We start from the raw sequence: 27,542 nt of genomic DNA on the forward strand, positions 1-27,542 counted from the left end.
CTGCCAATCTGTTCTTTAGCCAGTGTTTGTGAAGCAGTAAATTATTACTTTCCATATAAATGCTGAATTGAATAGTTGGGCACTTTTACATTAAAATAAGTAATCTTATGTGACAAAGGAAGTCATGTAAAATAGTTCAGTTTAGCCATGGAGTATTGTGGGATTTTTGTGACAGTTAAGAAGGTGGGGTCCATTTTGGATTCCAAAGTAACATTTTTAGATTTTCATGCTTTTTTTAAAATTTTTTTATTCCTCTCTCATTGTAATTTATCCTCGAGGGGAATATATTTTAGTACAGTAAAAATACTTGTTTAAAGGCATTGAAATTAATTTTCTTTGATGGAGAGTTTGTTGGCTGTTCTTACATCATGCTATAAGGATTTAGTTAGCAAGTGAAGTCAAACTGCTATTAGTAACAATCTATTTTGCTTTTAGAGCCCATAGATATTCTTACAATACTTTAGAAAACCCCTACAAAGTAATTAATAAGGGATATAATGATAGTTGCCTTTCTCAATTACTAAGACAAACTGTGAAATCAGTATCCTAATAATTAAAGTTGGAGAGGGAATGTTTTATTTTTAACACTTAAGATTTATGGGAATGAAGGAATGAATGAAATAATACATAGAAATCAGCAGAAGAATGATTGAAATAGTTGCCTACTTAATTGTTGAACTTCCTATTCAAATAATGAATATGACTGCCTGAAAAATTACACAGTGTGCTAAACTAATATTAACGTTGCTTTATCAACTGCACACTCTTTGTTCTGTTTGTTTTGTATATAAGGTTTTATGAAAATCTTTAATTGAATAATCAATCTTGTGGTTGTTTTTTTTTGTTCTCTGAGAACCTTCTGTGTTCACATAATGTTATCGCCCTGCTTTGGAAATGAATCAAGGTTGCACTGCTAGAGGCTATTGTGCCTTAGACATGGGTCTCATTTGTTGCACATAGTGAATAATATGTGGAATCTTATGAAGAGAAAGATGGTCTTATAAGAAGTTGAATGTTGCACTGGAGAAGTTCTTTCTATTTAGGCTTCTCCAGTATAAATGTTCGTGCAATTCTGTGCAATTTGCTTAACTTGCCTTTACCACATGATTCCTCATTCTAGGAATCCAATATTTGTGCTCCATGACTTTTCAGAAGGGTGAAACAATGTTAGAAATATTCATAAATGAACTGGTTTGAAGTGGTAGTCTGAATAAATGTGACATTCATGCAGGGGAGGTGGGAGAGACCAAATTGATCTTCTGAAATTAATTGATAATTTTATAATATTGGTTTTTCTGTAACTCCATTTCTTTTCTGTGATAGAAGACTGTTAAGGTCTTCTTACCTCTGTAGGTATGCTAAAACAGAAAGCCAATCTCTGATGCTCTGTGGTAAGAGGAACTGGAAGGAAATGAGTTTTATACGCAGTGAAATTATGCACCTATCAAATAATTTCTCATCATAAATCAGTGCAGAAATACAACTGAATATCTAACGTATTCAATCATAATGATAATTACATATTGAGCAGCATCTCTCCAGCGAACTCTGATCTTTATATGCATGGAATGAGATAAAGAACTCTGCTAAAAGCAAAATACTAAATACATTGTTTCACTCCACTGACAGAAAGAGAGTAAAATGAAGTTGTATGCAGAATTAATTTTGAGATTTCTTACCTTCTGAGTTCTTAAGTTTGCAGAAATAATGTTCTTTTACAGTGTTAGCATGATTCCTTAGATTTTGTTTAAAATAACACAAGAAATTCTATGTCCAACTACATCATCAGAGTTTGCTCATTAGATTTTACTGTTGAGTTTTTTGTCCTTTGTTTGTTGGTTTGTTTTGTTGTTGGTTTTTGTTCTGTTGTGCTTGGTTGTTGGGTTTTTTTTGTTTTGTTTGTTTGCTTTAGCCACAGAATAAGCTTGAAAAATCAGGAATTCTGAGTTCTGTTTTAGAATACTCCAGTGACCCTTCTTTATCTCATCTTTATCACAGTATGCCCTGCACTAGCTACGAATATGCACCCACAATGCTTTATCCTCTGTATTATGACTGTAATTTTTCCTTTACCTCTTTTGGGGTCTGAGGTTTTTATGCTACATGATAAACACTGTTCCTATTCAAGTACCATAAAATTCAGCAGCCAGAAGCATTTGGTGGTTTACACTGGGTAGATATAGAATATGTGGAGTGCAGTTGTTAAAGTTATACACGTCTTCATTTCAGTAACCTTGAATACCATTGTTAACATTTTTATAATACCTAATTTTGATCTGCTTACTGAAACACTGGGAGTGAAGGTATTACTTTAAGGTTTTGCTGAGAAGCCTTGAGGGATAGTATCTATACGAATATGCACTGTGTATTTGTGTTAGGTCATTTGTCCCAAAGTATTTTCAAGGTTAGGACTGTACACGCTTTATAAACATTTTATGCAACTTTATAACAATTTCTCTAAGTGTTTTTAATTTAGTCAGAAATTATGAATGTTGAGTTTTTGACAAAAGCAAATTTTGATTAGGACTGAGCTCAAGGACAGAGTAGTGAAATTTGACTGTTTCTTGCTTTAACTTGGTGTGCATCAATAGAATTTTTTAGACTGTTCACAGAATTAAATTAGTACATACTATCTATCAAGCAGAGAAACAATAGGTACTATTGTGAGAATGTGAGATATAAATGTAGTGGTAATCATTGGTAATCTCTGTTAATGAATTGGTGAAACAGTTATTGTTAACACAAGTCCAGCTTGAGTCTGCAGAAAATACCCCAGAGGCAGACTGATCTTTTGGGCAACAGTGTCACTAATGTTATCTGAGCTTTCTGGGAATGCTAGTAGTATTTAATGATGCTGTAAGATTCAAACCAAAGTTGTAAGCTTTCCAACTTGTCTCTTTCTTCTGTGTCACAATTTGTCTTCACAGCATGGAGACTCCCAGAGGAATATTAGGAAGTACTATTTAGAAATAAATGGAGAAACATATTTATTTACAAGTTAATCACTGACATCACAGAGTAGTCAGTGGGAATAGGACAGTTTATAAAGGCTATTTCTCAATATCACTAAGGATTGTCTGCATTGCTGGAAAGCATCAAACATGTTTTGTAGTTTCAGATATGTAAATTTTACATTAAGAAATTGCTTGAATTTATGAAATTTAAACAAACCAACAAACCAAATTTAAACAAACAAGCTTTGATTGAAGAACTTGATGTTTGCTGATTTCTAAATGCCTTATGTCTACTAGTTCTTATTATGTGAAACTCTAGTCATAGAATCATAGAATAACATGGGTTGGAAGGGACCTTAAAGATCATCTAGTTCCAACCCCCTGCTGTAGGAAGGGCTGCCACCCACCAGCTCAGGCTGCCCAGTAACCATCCAATCTGGCCTTGATTGCCTCCAGGTATAGGGCATCCACAGCTTCGCTGGGCAGTCTGTGCCAGCACCTCACCAGCCTTTGAGTAAAAGAATTTCCTCCTTAAATCTAGCCTAAATCTCTTTTCTTTTCGTTTGAAGCCATTCGCTCTTGCTGTATCACTGTCACACTCTGAAAAAAGTTCATCTCTCCTTACTGTTTACAAGCTCCCCTCAGGTACTGAAAGGGCACAATGATGTCTCCCCTGAGCCTTCTCCTCCTCAGGCTGAAAAATCCCAGCTCCCTCAGCCTGTCTTCATAGGAGAGGTGCTCTTCACATTAATATATAAATTAAAGCTTAATATTTTCTTCTTTTTGAAGAGAAATGAGAGAGATCAAAACTGTCGAGCACAGGAGAGCGAATCCTCTATTTTGACATGTTTCTCACCTGCTTGGCATGATAGCTTTGCAGCATGCAAAGGACAGCTTAACGCTATATGAACACCTCTAAGCAGACAGAAAAAAATGCCTGTACATCTGACTACAAGATTGTTTTTTCTGTTTTCTCCAGTGAGGCTGATCATGATTTTTGTTCATCCAACAGGGGTTGTTCAGAACTTTGTCGTATACCCATGGTGGAATACAAACTTGACAGTGAAGGCACCCCATGTGAGTATAAAACCCCTTTCAGAAGAAATACCACTTGGCATCGGGTGCCGACTCCCGCTGGGCAGCCTCTCTCTCGTGCCTCTCCAATCCTAGGAACATCTGACAGACTGCAGTGCCAGCAGCTTCTCCAGCAGGCTCAGACAGCCATTCCTCGCAGCACTTCTTTTGATAGGAAACTGCCAGATGGTGCAAGGTAGTATACCTTTAATGCCCATCATTTTCCTAGTATGCCTTAGATATCTCTATTCTGTAGAACTCTGGTTCTTCAACAACTTTTGAAGATTCATGCTATTTTGTTGAGTTTCAACAGTAATTCTGAGATTGTATCAGAGGGAATTAATTGATTACAGTTCATTCTATATGAAACAAGTGATTTCTGTTGTTCATGATAAGAGTGTACTCTAAGAGGATCCTACTGATGAGGACACCAACATTCCCCTTTAGTCCCAAATCAATGAAGTAGGAAACCCTAGTTACTTTTTGATCTAAACAATGTCCTGTCCTCCACCTTTTGGGATCCTATTTAAGCAATTAAGAGCGTAAATAAAATGAACCCATCCCTCTAACAATGAATGATTTAATCTCATTACCACACTATTTGCATAGTTTCAAAGGATTGTGTAACTCATTACTAGTCCTTATGCTTTCCCCTGCTTTTAATTAAACAAAGCAGAGCTTGTGATTTGAATATATAATGTATGTTAGATGATGGGATGGTATCTTTAAATCTTAGCTGTGTTCTAATTCAATTGTAATCATCACAAAAGAATTTCTTTTTAAAAATTGTAAATACATACATCTTTAATTATTTAGGAAAACTTTAGGTCTTGTGCTCTCTGTCCCTTGTTGTTCGCATTATTTCTGCTTAATGTCCTTCTCTCTGGAGTGATGTAGTTCTCATCTTCAAGGATATAATATTGCATGTTTGGAATAGCTAAATTATATAAAAATCTGAAGTACGATTCTTGTACATCCTTAAAATTTCTGGCTGAAATCATTAAATGCTGTTACTGCTATACTGTCTACCTTATTTAGTAGAAGAGCTCTGACATCTCATTACACATATTTTTGGTAAAATCTAACATAAGAAAAAAATACATTGAATGTTCCTCAAATATATCAGGTTTGATGGGTATTTGTTAAGCATACTAAATGTGAATGAATAGGGAAAGAATGAAAAATTTCTGAAATCTCCAAATTTCCAAATTTTGTTTCCAAATACTCATTTCCAAAAAATGTTCACAAATATAAATTTCAATTCTTACTCTCCATAAAGCACATAAAAAGCTTGGAATACAGAGGCTCTCTCTTCTCATGAAGCAATCTCTAGATTACTTAAACAAATCAAGTGCAGTGCATGAGTGCTATTCTGGGGAAGGCATGATACAGAATATAAATAATGAAAAAGGAGAGAAACGATCAATTATGATATGTGGGTCCTGAAACATGAAATGTTTCTAATTGGCAAGGTCGTTTCCACATAGCAAGAGGCATAGCTAATAGCTTGACAGAGAGATGTGATTAAAACAAGAGTTTGAAGTGAGCTTGATTAGTACTTATAGTCTTGTAAATGTGAAAATGTGTACTCAGACTAGGAAAATGATGAAGAGTTTTTAGAGGGTTGAGCTGCAATACCGTTTTAGTCAAATTGAAGAGGAGTGAAGGCAAGGAAAAGTAGGTTGATAAAAAAAAAAGGAAGTTATCGCAGATAATCTGAAAATGAGCTAACGTTGAAGTCTGTGATAAAGAGGGTCTTTTTACAGATAAAAAGAGGAAGAAGCAACAGAAATGTTTATAGATACAGCAAAAAGCTTTAAAAGGCTAGATATAGCAAAAGGCATCAGCAGCAACAGTTTAACTACTGTGACATGTGACAAGTTAGGTGCCCAGACCAAAGATGAAATTAAAAACTGGGAGCTGAATGCCTGTACTCCTAGATCTCCTCCTGGGGAGAGTTCTTTGAGAAGGCAATTTAAATGTTTTTGTGTTGAGCAAAGTTTTGCCTGTAATTTGTCCTTGAGAAATACGCAGATATGTTTGAAATCTACTTCTTTTACAATTCGCCTAGTTCTGCGACAGCTTCTCCTAATTAGTGTCTAAAAGTGAAGCTTCAGTTGGACTCACTTTTTTGGCTTTTCACACCAAGAAGATTCTGTATACTTTAGTCTTTGAGTCACAGTGGTAGATGAGCGTGTTCTTTCACCTGGAGTCCAGAATCCATTCCAAGTATCAGACAGATGCTACTGTTCTGTGAACGAGCAGTGAGGCATCATCAGAATACATTTCTGTGGTCCTGATTTTGTTGCCACTTTTTGTGTAGCGGGCTAATAAGTAGGCACTTGTCTGGGAAATAGGTTGGCAATATCCAAGGTTTGAGGATAATGTCCTAAATATTAGTTTGAAGGCTCGAAATGTGTGGGATGATAATTTACCATTTCTTTAAAGCTGGTTCATTTAAGCAAGAAGTGCTGCATTCTTGGCAATAAGAGGAAAGAACACACAATTGAAACTCAACTGTAGCCTACAGAATAATTTGCTTGATTGTGAAAGGCTTAGTCCTGTCAGTGCTTATCAGAATGGGATATGCTGAAGAATTAGGCACTCAACCATCTACATGTTTATCATACGTGTGTTTGATGGTTAGACAAAATATAAAGCAAATGTCTTTGAAATTTTCAAGCTGAACTCTGAAGTTGCATATTGAACTTCATGTCCTTGGGAAATTGTGGTGCTTAAATCTAAAACAACCTTTTTCCAAGTCTTCCCTGAGTATATAAATTCATTCCTACATATTATCTTGAAAAAAAATTGAGATAATGTAGCTGGGTGAAATTGCAGAGTTATGGATTGATATGCACAGAAGTGAAGAGTTGGAGGCTGATCAAAAACAAATTTCGGCAGTGCATTTCAGCTGCCCAGAAAGGCAGAGGTTCCTATGCATGAATTTAGAGGTCTAATCCACCTGCTCTGACTTGTATGTAATCCCACTTGTTCAGAGGAAAAAATGAAAATTTGTGATTAATCATGAAATAAGTGATGTATTTAGAAAATTCTGAAAAAGAATGTACATTAAGTATATTTTATCTGTTTTGTTTGTGAAAGTGAATGTATATTAAAAAAACAAAAAAACAAACCAACAGTTCAAGTCTGAAACTTTATGAATATTTCAGTGCACTGTTAATGACTCTAGTCAACATTACAGAAGTTCTCCAAGCAACCAGTCTTCCTCCAGTGACCCAGGTCCCAGTGGTAGCAGCCAATGGAGACAGCAAGTGGGATATGATGGGTATGGATTTTATTTTATTTTTCTAATCTTTCTGAATCTCCCATGCATCTTTTTTCTGAAACAAATTTTATATGGATGTTCCATATCATAGATTTATTTGGGAAATCTATTAGTAAACTTTTAAGACTCCTGAGGTTTGATGTAGTTTAATCTGTATGCTAATAAAATTTTACTCATACTACTTAATTCTTTAGGACCAAACTATTATTTTACAATTTTGGTAAATAACAAACAGTTCTTAGTTCTGCTTTCCCAGGACAGGACAGAAATCAGCTGGTAACTCAGAACTGAGACCATATAGTGATTTCTCCTCCTTTAGTTTCACCGGGGGAGTATTTAATTTACAAATGATCTTTATAGACTTGTAAGGTTTTATTTCCTACTGTTCTTGTTCCAGTGGTATCCATTCCCTAGTATCTCTCCTCAAAAAAGTAACAGTATTTCATAAGTATCATCTCCCTTTAAGGCTATTGCAATATGTGGGTGTTATGTTTGCGTGCCTGTTAATCCCTTGGTGCTGAAAGTTTTAGAAATTAGTTATCCATGAATAAAAAAACCAACATGCTGTTCAAGTTTTAAAAATATTACGTGAAAAAATCTGTTCATTACTTTAAATGAATCATTTTGTTGTACAAAATTAGCTTATAAAATGTTGGGATGTGGCAGCATTTAGATAGTATAATGAAAAAGCATTTGGCTTTTGGAAACTATCTGTAAGAAAAAAATGTAAATATTGAAAGCATCGTCTTGCCTATGCAAAAAATTCCTTTGGCATAGATGTTTGTGTGTGCAGATGTAAATGCTGTATCTTGGAGATTGTTCACTGAAATCTCTGACAGCTAAATAGGTGCAAATATTTAAAACAAAACTTTTTTTTTTTTTCACAGTATATGCATAAAAATCTGTCTGGTGTCTTTTTACTGGCACAGAGATTACTAACTGCGATTTTATTTTTGTTATGTTGCTTTGTGAAATAATTTAATTTCTGCAATTTTTACAGTAGAATTTTTATTTCAGATTGTAATCTCAAATAGATTTAATTCTAAAATGAGTGCAGACAATCATTCATAATGTTATGTAAAAATGAAGGAACAAAGTTTACAAAATATAAAGCATTTTATCTAGCAAACACGTTCTGAGTTTGAAACCTTGCAAAAATTCCATTATTTTCTGTGGGGCTTAGTTTATTAAGCAGTTAAGTATGCATTACCATAGTTATCCTCTGCAAAACCCTTTGGCTACTGTAGCTCCAAGAATGCATTTCTTTTTGAAGCTCAAAGTCATCGTGGTCTGTTCACACTGAAGGACATAAGTGTACTGTTGAGAAAATTGTATGTAAATATGTCTATTCAGTGTTTGGAAATGTTACTATACTTGCTTGGTGGGAGAAATAATGACTGTTTAAACAAATCACTTTACTAAATATTTTCTTTGAAGAGTAGAAAGTGTTGTTTGTCATGTAAATAGTTTTCTAGAAAAAAAAAAACAAATGGCTTGATTTTCTGCTTATGTTAAAAGGTGCCAATCCCCTTTGCTTCATGAACACCAAGGTTCAGGCTCACTGGAGATTGAAGGAGGCAGAGAACGAGATGAAACTTTGGAAGGAACTAGACATTCTGGTAATAACAAATACCAAATCTCAAAAATAAATGCTCTTTCCACTGTAATACTTGCAAAAGTGCAGCCACTTTCTGATGTAACAGTTTTATACCCAAAAAGTGGTTATATGACAGTGAAAGCCGGAGCTGTTACAGACAATCTAATAGAATATGGTGTGGGATATCTAGATATCCAAATGAACTCCTGAACATCAGAAAGCATCATGAATGATGGAAAACAGGTTGAATTTCACTTAATTATGTTTGAAAAATTAGATTTTAATGATTTTGCAAAGTTGCCCATCTCTGATTCCAAAGAGTGTACAGGTTTGAAACCTGATGCTAAGCCATGTGCTCTTTTCTTTGTACAGTATACTCATCTTTTTAGCATTCAGAAATTAAAACACAATTATTTATGGCAGAAACCAAGTGGCATGCACCATCGACCAAAATCCTCAGCTCCTACAAAGACCGGGCTTTACAAAAAGATGGTAGTGGCAAGGAGTCGCCAAACAAACTTGCACATGTAAGTCTTTACCTCACTTTGCAAAGGAACCTTAACATTCTTCTGTGCATTCCCTGTTTATTCAACTCGATTTGCCAAATAGCTATTAGCTTTGGGATAGCCAGTGAAATTCACACTGTAAACATACAGTACTCTGTGGATTCTTTAAGTATTATCAAAAATGTCTATCCTGTAGTTTATTTTATTTATTTATTTATTTATTTGACCTTTTCTCTTCCTGTTCCTTTCCACTTTGGTTCTGTTTTACATTTACAATAGAAAAAGAATCCGTTTTGCTAGACACTTACCAAAGTAGCTCCTTGGGAAAACTGCTCATTTGTATTTTTATCAGTTGTTCTGTTGTTTTTAAGGTCATGGCCATTTTGTAAGGGATAGAAGAAATGCAAATACAACCCCTACTTTTTTTAAAAATAATTTTCTCAAATTCTGAGGCGCATTAATTCCTATATGGAATGGGAATGTTATTTCTGGAGTCTGGTTTTTCAAACTGCTTTACTGTATTAGTAACAACTATGTGTATATACATCTGCTAGGAGGGAAATCTCATTAAAAAATAAAAGATTGAAAAAATAAGGGTCTCCCTTCCCATTTATATTCTGCATAGTAGAAGCCCATCTGCCTTTGTTCTGGCTACTCAGAGATGTTACAAAGATAAGTTAATCCAGTTTTCTATAAAATCTCTTTTTAGGAAAGCAAAGCAAAACACAAAAACTTTATTGACACAAACGCATGACATAATTCTTCCACTTCAGTTGCCATACTTAGTTTGGAGGCGTATTACTGAAGTTACTTTCATCTGGTACACATACATTGCACTTGGCTGGAGTTCAAGCAGCCATACGTCCAATTGGATTCGATTCAATAAACAGTGTATTTCACCCACACAGAGAAAAAGCCAAGGCTAATTCATTCTCCTGTGATCTTCAGATTTGCAGCAGAAATTGTTTAAACAAATAATTATGAATGCTTCTAGCTGTAGCAAATGCTTGTTTCAACTCTCTAGAAATTCAATTTTATGGATGTTAAGCAAGTCCTATAATCAAAAAATTCAAGTGAGATCTTATGATTTGCAATATAAGATGGAAATAGAGCCTAGTATTCACTTTTATTTGCTGCCTCAAATTAACACCAAGGTTGGCAAAGACCTCCAAAATCATCTAGTCCAACTGTCCACCTACCACCAGTATTTCCCCACTAAACTGTGTCCCTTAGTATCACATCTAAATGTAGGACGATAACTCCACTACCTCCCTGGGGAACCCATTCAAGCACCTGATCACTCTTTCTGAGAATAAATTTTTCCTAATCCAACCTGAATCTCCCTTGGCACTACTTGAGGCCATTCCTTCTAGTCCTATCCTAGTCTGTTTAGCAATTATGCAATTATTTAATAGAAACAAGTGGTATAATTTGTTTTTTCATACTTTGCAATTATAGCATTCCATAAAAAAATAATAAAGTAATCTTTGAATGGCACAAATTCAGTAATTTACATGAAAATTAAGATTTTATAATTAAATTGAGGTGGTTCTTTTTTGTTTGTTTTCCTCTTGCTGTTAAGATTGGAGATAAAAGCTGTTCAAGCCACTCAAGCAGCAACACCCTATCTAGCAATACATCCAGCAACAGTGATGAAAAACACTTTGGTTCTGGAGATCTTATGGATCCTGAACTGCTTGGATTAACATATATAAAAGGAGCTTCAACTGACAGTGGAATTGATACAGCTCCTTGTATATCTGCACCTCTTCTGGCCCCTCTGCATCTTGCTGGCAGCAGGTCTGGAGTACACTGTCGTACTGAGCAATGGACTGAGTCTTCTGAAACTGCTGGCCTAGATGAGGATCCAGCTAAGATATATGCTGTTCATAGCTATGCCTCTGCTATTTCTGCCAGTCATACGGCTGAAGGAAGTATGGGAGACCTCAGTGAAATCTCTTCTCATTCCAGGTATGTGTTTCTTATAAATTAGGGATTTGGGTTTATAGATTGATGTTCAGATAATTTTTTGTTGTTGTTGTTGTTATTGAATTTTTTTTCCTCACTTTTCTTTGAAAACATACCTGATATTGATTTTTGTTGTATTCAAATACCCGTGAGGAAGTATAGCGTTTTTCAGGTAATTTTTGATGAGTCTGCTTAAGGAGCATGACTAGTCCTGCTTCCAGATCTGATCAAGAATGTGTGTGTAGCTTTGTACAAATTGCTTAGGTTTTCAAAGCTGAGAAACATCTGATTAAAAATGAAGTGGTATAATGAATTGAATTCTTCAGTTGTATTTGTTTTTGTAGTATTTGTGAAGGTCATTCTCACAATGTATTTCTTGGATATGTTTTGACAATAATTTCACTTCTATTTGGGAATTCACCATGTGCTATTACTGAGAAGTTTACTGAAATTTCTTGGATTTAATCTTTGACAATCCCATGATATTCTACAAGTGATTGAGAGCTAGAATGTTAGAAAACAATTTTACTTTTGTTGATGACGAAGGAAACATAAGATGCTTTCATGATACTTTGTGTCATTCATGTAAATTTAAAATTAGTCTTTCCTCATCTTTCTTGGTTGTAAGGAGTGTAGGTCCAAACACCCCAGTCATGTTACTTTGACATCAGACTTTCCCCTATATTTCCCCTATATTTTCCCCGATATTTTTTTCCCCTAGAACTTATTTCACAGACTTATTTAGAACAGGGCAACAAATTGCATCAGATAAATGATGAAGAGAATCAAAGAAATTAAAACTGGCAATTTTTACATAAAGTGAAACTGCATTGTATACCATCAACTCTAATTTACCTTGTTGTGGCGTATACTTTACGCTTTTGTATCTTGAGCTGTATTTCTAGCTGTGTTTGCACTCTTCTTTTTGTTACCAATGGAATGTATGTATGGTACACCTGTTAAAAGGACACTGTGAAAGTACACTTTTCAGCTGGTTGTCTTTATCTCCCATTTCCCATTGTATGATGACTTCAAATTTGAGACTTCGGTCTATGTGTGGAAGTTTTTATTCTGTAAAGTAATGGAAGGAAATTGTTCTTCTTTTCATCTCGTTTTTCTTCTGAATGTCAATTAGGACAGGAAAATAACAAAATAATATTCTCATTTCTTCATATGCTTGATTGAATTAGTCTTCAAAGCTTACTTTGAGTGTTAGACTTTTTCTTTATAATTTATGGGGAATAGCTTTGACTGGTACAATAGTTCTTTTTGTGAAAAGTAGGTACATAGTTTCACACTAAGCTTTTACCACATCTGTGATAATGTAGAAGCTTCAGATTTACTCTGCTTTGTATGTGTTGAAATTTAGTTTTACAATTAGGAAGAAATATGCTCTTTTCTGGGACTTCATCACAGAGGGCTGTAATTGATTTCTGATGGCTAAAATATGTATTTTCAGCACTTGTGTGGCTGCTTTCATAATTAAGGTTCCATGCAACTATTAAGTATTATGCTGATCACTTATTTGGAATAAATATGCCATAGATTCCTTTAAAAAACAATTAAAAATATATAGATTAAATAGACTGTGAGTTTATCCAGGGATTTACAAAGTAGCAATTATAGTTGAGGTGACAACTCATGTTAGGACTGACCAATTCCACTTTGCAATAGTGATGTTCAGCTTCTAATCTGTGTTCCACATCCTTTCACCACAAGAAAATGTCAGACTTGCATTATGTAACCCATCTGTATTGTTCAAACTTTTCTTCAGCGTCCTTCAAATTATCCTGAAGTGATAAATGATTTTACAGTTCATTTTAAAAGCTGACATCACCTATATAGCACCTGCAGGCTTATATTATTTTTAAAAAAATCTCTTTATATAACTGTGATGTTGCAATACTGTAACATTCAAAGAGAAAAAAAAAGAATGTTAATATTTGTGTGCTATCTACTGCCACATCCCATGTATATTTTCCAGCTGGTCTGACATTGAGTTCTTAATTGTTCATAATTTGCAGTGATGAAGCTCTACCTTAAACAAGGCTTTTACTCAAAATTAGTTTATAAATGTTGAACAGTGAGCTTGTTTTACAATGGCTAAACAGCATAAAACTGAAAAGCAAGTCCACAGACTAGTGGAAAGTCACAGATCTATAAATGCTTTTTCCTTATTTCCTTATTAAAATTGAATTTATTGAACAAAAAACATGATTATGTGACTCTGTGATGAATCTATGAATAAATTAAGTTCAATTGGCCATCAATTGGTTTGATTCTCTAACATGATCAGATAAAGAACCACTTAAAAATAACTGATTTCTGAGAATTAAGTCTGCTGTGTGAAACACTATTTCAAACTACAAGATTGACTTGAGCTATGCACAACACTATGTCTTGCAGCTATGTTGTTAATGGCTTTCTCTCTCCTATTTTATATTAAGTACACACATGAATTATCAAATGCCTTTAGGTTACTGTAGCTGAAACAGCTCCGTTGCCTTTAGGTTTTTTTTCCTCGCATAGACCATCAGTACCATTTGGATGCTGAGAATATACAGTTTTTATTCTAACCATTGCTTTGAACTCATTTAAAAGCAACTTTCTATAAGTATTTCATTTCTTAGAAAAATGTCCTGTTATTTAAAACGTACAGAATGAAGCTGGATGTTCAGTTTTTCTGGAGTTCAGTTACATAGAAAAATCTAAAATGCTCTGGATAGTGTCCTTGTTGTCAGTCTGATATATTTTTTACATTATGCTTCAATACTTTCTTCACCTTTAGACTTCAGTTTTTTGTTACTGAATTATTCTGATTATGCCTTTATATAAATGTCTTGATATAACTTCTTTACACTTTTGCAAGGATAACAAGCATGAGAGCAATCGTAACTGCTATATTGCTAATCAACTGCTAATCAAACTGCTATTAACACCACCTAATTTATTGTCTTCCTCAAAAACTCCTGATCTTGTTTCTGCATTTGTGGGGAAAAAGAGAGATGTTTGAAGCTTCTTCCATATCATGCAGTTTAATCAGATATAATGACATCTGTGCATGTGCATTGCTTGTGTTTGACTCAACAACCTCTTCTGCTCCTTTGTGAATGAATCCTGTACATTAAAAAGTAGCAATGTGTTTAGTATTTGCAAATCAACAATGAATGTTAGGAGCTGCTGCTTCAGTTTCCAGTCTCTAATTTAAGTTCAGACTCTTGGTTTGTGAATGCATTGGTTGCTTCGCGTCCAAGGTGAAAAGAACAACTTTGCTTGTCAAGGAAGTGTTTGATTTAGCTCGTTTTGAATCATTTTGAGAGTTGTCGGTTAGATGCTATTATTTGTAGTAAAAGAAACTATTAAAATCATCCAGATAATGGTACTGAATGAAGGACTGAATTTAAACTGTCATAAGCTTGAAAAATCATTTGAAGTGGAAGAGACATAGAATTCTTAGATATTTGGGATAATTCCCTATATAGAGCCTTGGCATAAATTGAATTATACTATGAATAATGTTTGTGTATGTACATATTTACTGAAAAAAGCAAATGGAAATCCATGTATTTGTATTAAGCCTGTGTCTTTAATTTTGGCTCACATCATGGTTTGTGTTGGCATTTCAGCATGTTAAATTGGACATTATTTGCTTTAAAAGCTCATTATTATTGTATTATCATCAAAGACATTTGATATATATGCATATATATCAGCAGTATGTAGAAAATTATTGTACTGATGCTGCTGCCTTGATTTTAACTTGAGTAAAAGTGAACACTGAGAATTATATCTGAGTACACGGGGAAGAATTTTTGATTTGCTGTTTTGTGTGTTTCCTTTGCTTTTTCAGTGGGTCACATCATTCAGGAAGCCCATCAACACATTGCTCTAAAAAGAGTGGCTCTCTAGATACCTCCAAAGTCTATATAGTGTCACAGAATAGTAGTCAACAGATTTCTGGGTCAGTTTCAAAACCATACCACAGACAAGGAGCAGTGAGTAAATACGTCATTGGATGGAAGAAATCAGAAGGAAGTCCTACACCTGAAGAATCTGAAATTTCTGAATGCCACGAGTAAGAATTCTTTTCAACTATGTTTGGGGCAGAAGGGCAAGGAAAATATATTTTAAAATAGGATAGAAAGATGAAAAATTACAGATTCCATTTCAAATGTTTGGTTTATTCCTGTATCTTTATGTATGACCTTTTCAAATCTCTGGGAAACAATTGGAAAGCCACAATTGTATTATGTCTAAAGGCCTTTTCTAGAAATCTTCAGTAACATTACAGTTACTTGAAAATAGCTTGCTTCTTAATGTTTCTGTATTAAACCTTCCTACCTTGTTGCATATTTTGTCAATAATACATTAGAGATTGAGAGAGGTGACTATGAATTTAGCACGCATCTATGTGGGTAACTAGGAAAAATAATGCCACTTGAGATATTTGAATGGTTTCCATATACTTTTTTTCTGATGTATTTTAACAAATAGGTAGGAACTGGTGGATAGGACCTCACAAGGCAGAGATCGAGTGTCTCTAATCCTAATCTCTGATGCTCAAGAGATTAAGCACAATGTGCAGGCTTCATTAGCAGTGCATTTTAAATTTATTTTAGCAAATAACATTTAGACAAAGATAATCTTATCAGTTCTAGACAACAGCTGCATGTACAACTTAATGTAGGAATAGTTCATTAAGAAAGTGTTACTCTTAGGTGGAAGGAAAACACTTGCATTCAAAGGAAAAGATGCAGCAGTTCAAATAGACATGAAACTTTCCAAGAACTGCAGCAATAACTAATACTTGAATCAGCTGTTTAGAACAAATGTTCAAATTTCTGTTACCGTCAGAATCATCTTGTCTGATAACCTCTTTGACATCTCTCTGTGCATAATTTGTTTAGTTCTATATCTCAATAAATCATATTTGGCCCTACATATCTTGATAAATTTACAATATGGCATGCAGCCCCTGATTTTCAAATGCCTAAAACGGGATTACTCCATTCAATAGGAATGGGATGTTTCCATCTAATACTTTGTAGTGGATGTGTGTACAAATTTATAAGATAAAAGCTTGATGATATTGCTAACATTTTTAGTTTTCAAAATTTAAAAATACAACTTCACTACCTTCCTGTCCTTCTTATTTACGTTTCTCTGTGGTATTGTACAGGTGATCTGTTTATTTGTTTGCTTATTTATTTTAGGCTTTCAAATATTAAATTGCTCAGTCATAGCAGTACTTGCATTTGGAAAGTTGTATTTTGAAATTAATGAACCTCTGAAATAATTTCTTTTTATTTCAAATAGAACCCTTAAAACAAAATTGCATAATGAGGCATGGCATTTAGAATGAAACCACAGCTATTTTGAAAAGCATCTTCAAGAGCTAGTTCAATTTATGAAATATTAATTGAATATGGCAGCACTTCTTATACCAGAAAACATTTTCAGGTTTTTCCATGGTTTAGAGCACTTCTTCACCTCTTTCTTTCTAGGAAAGCTTTCTATACATCACAGAGAGGAAATATCCCTCTGAGGATAATTATGTTGAAATAAAATAACATCTCTAATTAGCAATGATGTTGGAAATCAGGTCAATTGCTGAATGTTGTGCCACTATAGGATATAATTCACTGAGAATTACACTTTACCATAGCAAAGCTTGTTTTCTCTCCGCTGAGGACAGAGTCACTGATTATGCTGCACTTGACAGTAAGTAATGGATTCAAATGCATGTTCTATGTGACTGGGAATCTCTGGTTCCTTAGATTGCATTTCAAGAGTAAATCTGCTAAAATTCTCTCCTTTCTCACTGGAAGGAGGGTGAAAAATAATAATTCAGCTTGACAGTCCTTTGTTGACTGTAAATACATTTTTATATACTGATAATTAAAGAAGACAGCTGTTTATTTGTCTAAATAGCTGTATGAAATTGCTGATAATGAAACACACTTGGCACATGGCACAATTGATTACAAATATACCTCAAATGTTGCTGTTGATGACCATAGTCATTTTTTCAGTTTGGATACAATATCACACTAAAAAATCTAGATTGTCTTATTTGCTAAGGAATTAAAAATTGTTTTGATTTGTGAGGAACTATTGAAAATGTTGATATGAGTAAAACCTCAGCAATACAGAAATCTTGTGTGTGAAAAGGAGAGAGGCGAGTTGGGAGAAACTAGCATTATGCTTTTTTTTTGTTTGTTTGTTGGTTGTTTTTTTTTTTTTTCCCTCTTCAGATCTTTCAGTGACTTAAGAATTTCATCTTGGACCCATAAAACCCACAAACAGTTTAATATAAAATGCCTGGAAAGTGTTATAAATAAAAGCATGCTGTAGCAGGAGATAAGTCTAACAAGTTTTATTTTGTGACTGAAAATAAATCCAAGAGCACTATTGCTTATTTTGCAATTGTTTCAACAGAGTATATGATGATATAGATTCTGTGTCTGCATCAAGTCCACTTCAAACTGCTGTGAGGAATGCCATTGTTGAAAGCCAGCAAGTGTTGTCCAAAGAAGATTTTCTGAAGTTGATGCTTCCAGAAAACATCTCTGTGGAGGAGGGGAGAAGAAAGGTTAGCTACTTTCTTTGTGTAAAATTCAGACACAGTTATGTTAGAAATGATCTTCTGGCATTCCGAAAATGTCTATAGGAAAGGCAGCAACATTTTGTGTAAACTAAGTATATTCGTTGGGAACGCTTTAAATACTCAGCATAAATCCCAAAACGTCAGCTCCCACATCAAGAAAATCATACCTACTTCATGATTATGCATGAAATACAGCATTTGTCTAAGTATGACTCTGCTTAACTGTAAAGGTTTAGTAAGTTAATTATAATTTCAAAGGTTAAGAGTAACATTTTCAAGGTTGGATGGTTACATTTATTCACCTCAAATTATATTTAGGCAGAGGAATAAAAGTAAGCCTGCTTTTCCCCTGTCTTGTGCTACTCAGTACGGACAATTCTGTCCGAATCACAATTTTACATAGGCAGTAGTTGGAAGTAGTCCAACCAGTAGTTGGAAGTACACAGTTGATGGTGTTGGAGGAGAGCGTAACTCTATACCAAATGAAGACAATCAGGAATATTAAAAAGTTCACAAGAAGAGTATAGGGAATTTAATATTTTCTAGGTTTCATGTATACACGATTCTGATTTTTTGGGCTTAATTTGCAATAAAGCACAAAACAATTGAATTGCTTGAGTAATTGTCACACTTAGATATAAATTCAATGCCCTCTTAACCCCTGGTGTTCATACAGTGTGCTAAATAACGTAATCACGTCTGAACAAAAAAAACGCGTGGGAATCCTTTAAGTGCAGAGTTTAGAATTCAGATTATACGTACTTTTAAAGTGCAATATGTTAAGTATGCTAAGTACATTAAGTATGTAGTTGAATTCTTATGAATAATGTCCTAGAGATTTTTATAAATTACGATTAGTGCAAAATTTGGCTTTCTGTGACGATTTCAAGAATTGCCAACGTTTCTGTCATTTCAAGGCTGCCTACATAAAGAGTGAGGTGATGCGGCCGTTCTGAGATATATTACTACTGTCCCCTTCTCCCCTCAGGATATCTAAGTAAGAGAGACCACGGGCTCTGATTTGCAAGAGACCCCCACAGGAAGCCACAGGAATTAGCACTATCCAGTCTTTGATGATGTCCTCGTAGAGAGTAGTTATCTTGCTGTAGCTTAGTCAGTTGCTTTTGACAGCAAACCAGAAAGTAATTTTTCTGAGTATGTAAAATTGAACAGAATTGAATCACATCTTCGGTTTCATTTTATCTCACCTTCTTCAAAGAGCAGGGAATAGTGAACTCTCTAGAATGTGTAGTGTTTAATTTTTGTCATGCTCTGAAACTCTGTAAAGCTTCAACAATTAAAGTTTAACATATTTGAAGAGCTACTGGCCAATCTTTTTAGATAAAAATGTAATGTGATGTTGGGAGACTTCAGAAACATACAAGAGTTGTAGCAGAATGCTTGCTGAATCTCAGGTGTGTTAAAGAGGATTGGAGATGCTTTTAATTCACAGAAAGAAGGTTTTTAATCCTTTTCCCAGTGTGGTGCCTATTAAGACTCAGCAGCTCTTGGTGTTCTTTAACCACTGTTTATAAAAGGATACCATACACTTAATGTCCGTATACCTAGGGATGTTGTGTATGTCTTTTATCTAGTACTGCTGCTCATGACTGTTGATACCACTATTTTACATGTGTTAAAATAAGGATTTGGCCTGACGTTTATTCCTATGATGGTTAGACTAGATGATCATATAGGTTGTTTCCAACCTTTAGAACTGATCATCCCCCCTTTCTTTTTTCCCCTTGCTGATATTATGATGCTTTCCTAGATTAGAATCTGAGTATCTGCCTTAATCTTCTTTGGGACATAGTTAAACATTCTAACAATTCAGCATTTTCTGTATTGTCCTCAAGATAGATGCTTTCCTGAACTAAAGATATGAAATACATTTAACTGTTCTGCAAAGACTGTTCTTTGTGGCATGATTGAGCGTTTCTGTCTATTCTTTTTAGACGCATTCATCAGTGAGTGAATTTTGTTCAGAAATATAACAATGTAGATATTTTTAACTCTATGCTAGATTCACTGTTTTGAAGAGTTATTGGTCCTGAGCTTACTTTCTTCATAGAGAGTATGCTTCTCATAGTTAGCTACATGGCAAATAGGGCTAGATATTAAATTGTTACATGCAAGAGAAACCAGTTAAAATAATTAAAATAACTGACCTTTGTACATGTGAGAAGTAACAGGATTTGGAGTGCTGAAGAATGACTTATGAAGTGGAATGGCCCAGTTTTACACTACAGTAACATCTTGTTCTGCTGTAGATGTTTGGGTTTTGGTTAAATAACTTTTTGAAATACGTAACAGTTTCCACTGAACTCTATTATCCTATTCACTAAGCCTATTTCATGATATTTGTAGAAATGCAGTCTCTAAAATCACTCTTACTGTTCAATGAATTATGTTGCACCATGTATCAGTTCAGAATGTTAAATATTAAAGCATAGCCATTTCAAATTAAAATCAAAGAGTACAGTCCTCAATAAATGTTACCAAAAGCTGGTAGTCTTAGATACATATATTTCTGGAAAAAAAATTGCTGTCATAATGCTATGGGGATTTCATTTAACATTTAGAATTAATAAAGCTGCACAAAATCTGATTAATTCATGGAAATTTGTTCCAAAATATCGAGAGGAAGAAGTATGAAAATCCAATTCAACTTTCTGAGGCCTCAGTACAGAGCTGATGTGATGGAACAAATCTCTGATCTGTGTTAGCTCAACAATTTCAGAATGCCTGCCCAGAAGAATACTCCCAGCAGTCTGATGATGGGATATGCTAGTTGAAATTATTTTAACCAGTAATATATGTTCTTATATCTCCATATTTTGATGTTTAGTTTTCATTTTATGGAAACCTTTCTCCACGGAGGACACTTTATCGTACCCTGTCAGATGAAAGTATATGTAGCAATCGAAGAGGATCTTCATATGCCAGCTCTCGAAGTTCAGTGCTAGACCAGGCTCTCCCAAATGATATCTTATTCAGCACTACTCCACCATATCACAGCACGTTGCCTCCCAGAATGAGCCTGACACCTGGAATGGGAAATCTGAGGAGTAAGTGATTGTCACTGTTGTTGCTGAGTTCGGAATATATGTTGGAATTTACTTTTGAGGGGAAATTGAGAAATGTCGCATCAGTCTTCTGGGTATCCTGGTAAAAACATATTTGGTCATCAGTACATGCTTATGCTTACCTTGGTGATCAGTTCAGGTTTATTATGTTTGGAGATGGTGTTTACTTCCTATGAAGTTTTCAGATGATCAGTAATCGACAACAAACAATTGTCTGAAGATATTTCTGGTTATAATTTTATTTTCCAGGAGTGGCCCAATCAAGCCCAACTGGCCTGTTTTGTTTCAGTCTTTGTGTACGTTCAAATTAGTGCTACATTCATCATATAATACATTAATGCTTATATACCACAGCCCAAACCTGCATACACAGATACATATATGTAGGCCACATCTTTATATACTTAATAAGGGTAATTTTATTATTTTTTTTAAATGCTGCTCAATTATTTCACTCCGGCCATAGGAGACATGAAATCTAGAAATAAAGAAATACTTACCTACGTTAATATTGTATCGCAACTGACTGCAGTTTACAAAAATAGAACAACTGTGAACTCTGAAATTGATAGTTGAGAAGGTGTGGGTGGGTTTCCTGAAAATGTTGAGGATGCTTGTAAACCCATGTCCAGAGAGAATATGGACAAATAACTGAAGTAATAATGATAGGCTTCTGTCATTCATCGTGTCTTTAAGGCACTAGCAATCACTTGCTTTCAGTATGAAGTTATATGAAAAAACACTTTCCTGTAACACTGAGGTGCATCACACTGAGCTTCATTTTAAACTATTATAAACTTCTAAACTCCTGCTTCAGCTGGAAATGCAAGCTTTATGTACCTTTTGCCAAACTTCAAACTATTCCTCTTCCATCAGCATGAAACTCTTTAGCATAAATTCAGAATAGGAAGATCCTTTGCTTTTATGAAGCTCCATTTTCTTTCGTTTGAGACTAATACGAAATTTTGTAGTGTGTTAAGGGCTTTAAAATGGCTTCCTGATTGCATTTTTTTTTTTCTTACACCTGCTAGACCTGTACTTGTAGAGCAATTTGTTAGGATGGTTAATCTGCAAAGTGATCAAACCTTTATCAGGCTGGAGGCTTCAGCATTCTGGAGGCTGGCACACAGCAACTAATGGTGTGCATTCAGGCTTTATACTGCTCTTCCAGCTGTGGAATTTCAGTGTTTTGTGTATTGGTACTGTCTTACATTATTTTCCCTTCTTGGTGCATCTTAGATACAGACACTTACGTGCATAGTGGGGAAAAAACATGAAATTAGTATCCTGTCAGTCAGTGTGAAGCTGATTGTTAATACCCAAGAGAGTTCCTGTTATTTTCATACACAGGTCCTATTTTCTGCTTCTGGTTCTGTATTTTAAAAGTACCTTTCAAAGCCAGTGATAAAAGATCTGTTATGACGACTGTCTTAAGGAAGCTATAATCGTTTATCTGTAATTGCCACCTGAAGACAAACACATAATGACTTGCCCACCATTATTTTCAAAATACTGCTAGTCAGTATCTGGTTATAAGAAACTAATCTTGAATCTTGTTAGGGAGGATTTTATAATTAGCATGTGTCAGATATTTCCATTCTATTGCATTTATAATAATAGTTGGAGGCTTCAGTTTCAGATACCTGGACTCCTAGCTCCGATAGTACTGTCTTCCATAAAATGCATCCATTTGTGATCTTAAAACATTTTAATTTTACTGATATTTAATGCTAACAGAAATCAGTAAAAATACTGTGGTTTTGACCAGAATTCACTTTTAGATATGCTCTTGCATGTTATTACCCAGCATGTGTTCCATGAAATATTGTGGCAGCACCAAGTCTCGTGAGACCCCTCCAGCAAGGAATAGACTGTGATTAATAGCGAAGCAAAGCCACAGCAAAAACAGAGCATAATGGGCAACCTGAAGGGTTTCAGATTACTAGAAAATCAGACAAAATGACTGTGCAAATATGGAAACAGGAACTTAAACTGTGTGATGTTCACTGTGGGAAGGAAATGAGAAAATAAAGCTGTAGGACTTTTTTATCATTTTATCACTGGAGGAAGTGAACTGAAAAAAAATGTTGCTTTCAGTAGAGCTTGAAATGAGTACTGTGGATTGCACACAGTACACAACTCCAGAAAGATTTGTTTTATCTTAGTTTTTAACTTAAACCAAAAAGCAGAACTTTTGTAGCTGAGAACTCTTAAATTTTACCTTGGGGACATTGAAGATTCCCTGACACAGTGCTTTTCATGTTGAGTGATTCTCACATACCCTGCACAGTTGCAGGTACAAATGTATCCCTGTCTTGTCAATTCATGGTGGCTGAACTAGCAGTGAAGGAGTGAAAACAACAAGAACCACAGGTACAGAATTAGTATACAAACGTAAGTGAGAGAAATCCAGGAAGACATACAGAGGCAGTCAGACTGAGACCATGGTCCACTCCTATAATGAAAAAAAAAAGGGAAGGAGGGATGGTGTGCTTTGAGAAAAGGAGCAAGGTGCAGGATACTTTCACTGATGAGGGTCGTTAAGAAGGGAATATTTTGTAATAAGACACTAGCAAATTCTGAATATTTTCCTTCATATTGTAGGAAACGCCTGTGAGAAGTTCAGCATAAAAGTAGTTATTGGGGCACATGCCCACTGTTTTAACAGTAATATAAACATAATTCCATGAGAAAGTCTACTAACAAGCTGGCATCTTTGAAGGGAGACTTTTGTCAACCCTAGGCAATGATGCAGAGGGGGGAGATGCTAGGCAGGTAGTTACTAATTGCAGGAAAAAAGAACTGGAAGAGGCACTGGGATTTATGTCCACATATGACTTTCTGTGTTCCTTCACTTGTAACATCTTTTGAGTATAACCTGCTTATTAAATAATGTGTTAGTTTATGAACACAATAAGTACATAGCAGATATTCTTCCACTGCCTACAATCTCTACATAAAAGTAGCAGTTTTGACTGAAGCAAGATACTTATCTTAGAAGTAAAAAGGGTTAAGCCAGATGAATCTTTTTTTTCTTTCTCCTTCTAGTTACTCTTTGAATACAGGAGGGGTGGGACTGACAACAGTCAATTTCAGGAGATATCTATTGGAAACTGAGTTTACCATATAATTCTGGTGAAAATAAGAACTTTTGAAAATGCTTTTACTTTAATATAGCAATAATAAAAATAAAGAAAATTTGTAAATACAGGAAGTAAGGGGCATGAATGAAAGGACCTGAAGCCAGGAGATCAATGTTTTAGTGCCAAATTGGAGTAGAGCAAATAAAGTAATCTTTAAAACTGAAAGATAACATGCATTATTTCCTCAAGGAAATAAAGGAATAAGTCTGCATTGGTTCAAAACCAAACTTGCGTGCAATGAAGATAATGACCTTTGAGGTTCTGCATACCTTCCGGGAAATGCAAAGGTGTGCATGTCACATTTGCATAAGTCAAAAATGAAAACAGCAAGCAGCCTGCATGCTGATGATATTGCATTCATACAAAGAAAATGTGTAGGCAACAGGAAGGTAAGAGAAACTGGAAGGCAATGCAAATGCACTGCTGTAGAAATAATTCTTCCTAGCCAGAGTGTTCCTAAAGTATGAATAGTATTCTCTGAGGTTCAGATGCACAAAAAGGCCTATGTCTTTAGAGCTCCTTATTCTGCAGTGGCACACTGATGCCTGTTCAGTTATCCTGCTTATAGTATCAGTCATATAGTATCAGCCATCAACATGAGCACTTGAGTTTGAGTTTTGAGAGCTATTAATATTCAAATCTCCTACTCCAGGAGGCTTTCAGCAGTTAAGCTGCTCTGTCAGGGACCAAATAGAATCCACCCTAAGGTGAACTGAGGTTCTCACAAGACAGCATGTAATGAAGGTTGACTGCTGGTGAATATATCACTCCTACACTTCAATTTGGAAAGTCAGCAGAATGTACGGAGTACAGGCATCTTTCTGACAGGTTTCACAACCAGCCTCTGTAGGCTTGATTGTATAAAAGCAAGGGCTGCCCTTTAGGGCCTGCCTGCTGGTCTAGAACCAAAAGCTGGCTTGCCAGCCTTCAAATAAGGCTTTCTCTCTGTTTTCCCCAACAGCAATATATAAAACATTTCTACTAGCACAAATATGGCTCTTACAATTCCCAAATCATATACAGAAGTTTAGAGTATTCTCTACTGTTGAGCTTACAAAGCACTTTTACTCCAAGATAACCTTAGATAAGATTTTGTGTTTATAAGAAATTGAAAATATAATATTATATTATTACAGGTGTATGAGTAGTTTCACTTCATATATCATCTACTTTGGCATCCCAAAAATGGTTACTATGGAATACATTTCTACAGAGAATTGTCAAATCTTTTCCATTTGTAATAGAACAATACTTTCATGTAAGTCATAGAACAAGATGAAGTCCGTAGTAGATAGGATTTCTACTTCACAGGCATTGATTTTGATTCATGGGACTTCCAGTTCTTGATAGAGAATTGAAAAACTCCTTTCCTCTGATGTTCCAGATATAAAAACAAAAACAGCCCCAGGTTTTTTTTTACAAAGCTCTAATTTTACATGCTCAAATCATTGCTCTGTGCAGTGGAATATTCTGTAAAGGGTTCTGCATTGGGATTTTTAGGTCAAATATTTAATTCAAATAGACTTCAGTATTCTTTGTTATGGTTCTGGACAATGACAATGTGCCACTTTCTTACACTAGAATAATCTTCCATGTGTGCGTGTGCATTTTTTCCTTCAGTGATTTTTATGTATGGTATTGTGCTAGAAAAAACATCACTTTAAATATTGTAATCTAAAGCACTAGAATAGTTAGATGGAAGAGACCTCTACTTCTGAAGTGTTCAATGAAAAAAATAGGTATTTTGGCACATCTTAAAAGCAAAAATCATTTTTCTTTTGACTGTACTATTTAATAAAAGTGATTGCATCAGTATCTTTAGATGAAATTCAGTTTAAAATTTGTTTTTAATGCAGTTTTAAATCATCTTTGTGTCTATTCTACAATATTCATTCACAGTGAAGATTGCTATAGAAAGATAAGGAAAATATTAAACTATTTAAGATAGTTATGAAAATTAACATCTCCTCTACTATGTTGTATGTTCACGGTATCTTTCTAAAAGACCGCATAACTGCACGAACTAACATTGTAGATTAATTGAAATGCATACACTAATCTTCAGTGTACAGCATGTTACACCTTAATCTGGAGCTCAGGTATTGACATGCAAATCTTGCATTCTCAGATACACAAGTATTAATAGGTAATATTTTCAGCGTGAAAGTGAGTCTTGGATACAGGCTAGAACTTACAAATGCAATAGAAGTAGGTAATGTTTTTGAAATTGAAATGTTTACATTCCAGAATAAAACCCTGTGTGTAAATATTTCATATGTTGATTCCCAGCTTTATTTAAAACATACCTTTGTTCATCTAGCAACTTTTCTGCTCAGTGCCCAGGTTTAATATAGTATGCTTTAAGAATCAGTGCTGCCTACTCACAGAATTTACAGGAAAGTGCAAAGACAACATGATGTATGGAGGGGCAAAAAAACCTCTAGAAACCCTTGCCAGCTCATTTTGCTCGACTTAACAGTTGTGTCCATTCTTATTGAGTATTGAACAAGAAACAACAGGAAAAAGAAAAACGAAGATAGCAGTCATTAATTTTATATATATATTTACAGTTCATTATAAAAGGTTCAAAATTAATTGTACTTCATTGTTATAGGAAGACTAATTATTGTGTTTATTGTTTAGATGAATTCTGGTTCTCAGATGGGTCCTTATCTGATAAAGCCAAATTCAATGATCCTGGCCTGATGCCCCTGCCAGACACTGCCACAGGGCTAGACTGGTCCCACCTGGTAGATGCTGCACGAGCGTTTGAAGGTAACAGGAAAAGTTGAATAAAGATCACTGTTCACTACACAAACATTTTTTGGGGAAAAAGAATATATATTTATATGTACATACACATACAGACACATTTTGAATTAACAAAAATCCAGTGTTTACCTTTGAAGCTCCTTTGTTCTTTTAGCGGTATGCTTTCTCAGTGATGAAGATTGTCACTGAAAATTTGGAGTATTCTCTAAAATACTCTCAGTACCTGTCTTAGATAACATTCATCTCTTAGGGACACAGTGCTCTCTGTAATCTATTGGAAAAAGCAGGTGCTTTGAAGGAGAGATTCAAAGCACTTGAGTTAGATGCTTAAAAAGTGATTGGGAGTAACAATTTCTCTGGATTTATTGTGTTGTCTTCAAAAACTTTGTATCAAAGAGATGTTACAAGCTCTTGAAAACAGCAAAAATGTATGGTATACTTTCCAGTACCAGAATTTGAAGCATGGGATATAAACTAGGTTTGCGTTATTAAATTATAAGACTGGGTTAATGAAGAAAAACCTCATTCACCTCTCTGGCAGCCAAG

At 34.8% G+C, this 27,542-nt stretch overlaps 1 protein-coding gene across 2 annotated transcripts in view; it reads left to right on the plus strand.

Annotated features, from left to right (window-relative positions):
- Positions 1-27,542, plus strand: part of SIPA1L2 (signal induced proliferation associated 1 like 2) — a gene marked incomplete at both ends in the record, with an annotated part of 82,250 nt that overhangs the window by 44,084 nt on the left and 10,624 nt on the right. For both annotated transcript variants that reach the window (XM_079532441.1, XM_079532442.1), the window contains 9 exons: positions 3,967-4,224; positions 7,234-7,317; positions 8,836-8,936; positions 9,338-9,441; positions 11,003-11,391; positions 15,239-15,463; positions 17,827-17,980; positions 20,844-21,063; positions 26,868-26,999. In XM_079532441.1, the coding sequence (XP_079388567.1) occupies positions 3,967-4,224; positions 7,234-7,317; positions 8,836-8,936; positions 9,338-9,441; positions 11,003-11,391; positions 15,239-15,463; positions 17,827-17,980; positions 20,844-21,063; positions 26,868-26,999 (1,667 nt within the window). The remainder of the gene's footprint in view (positions 1-3,966; positions 4,225-7,233; positions 7,318-8,835; positions 8,937-9,337; positions 9,442-11,002; positions 11,392-15,238; positions 15,464-17,826; positions 17,981-20,843; positions 21,064-26,867; positions 27,000-27,542) is intronic.

This window comes from Tetrao urogallus, assembly GCF_951394365.1.
Source record: "Tetrao urogallus genome assembly, chromosome: 2".
NCBI classification, from domain to species: domain Eukaryota; kingdom Metazoa; phylum Chordata; class Aves; order Galliformes; family Phasianidae; genus Tetrao; species Tetrao urogallus.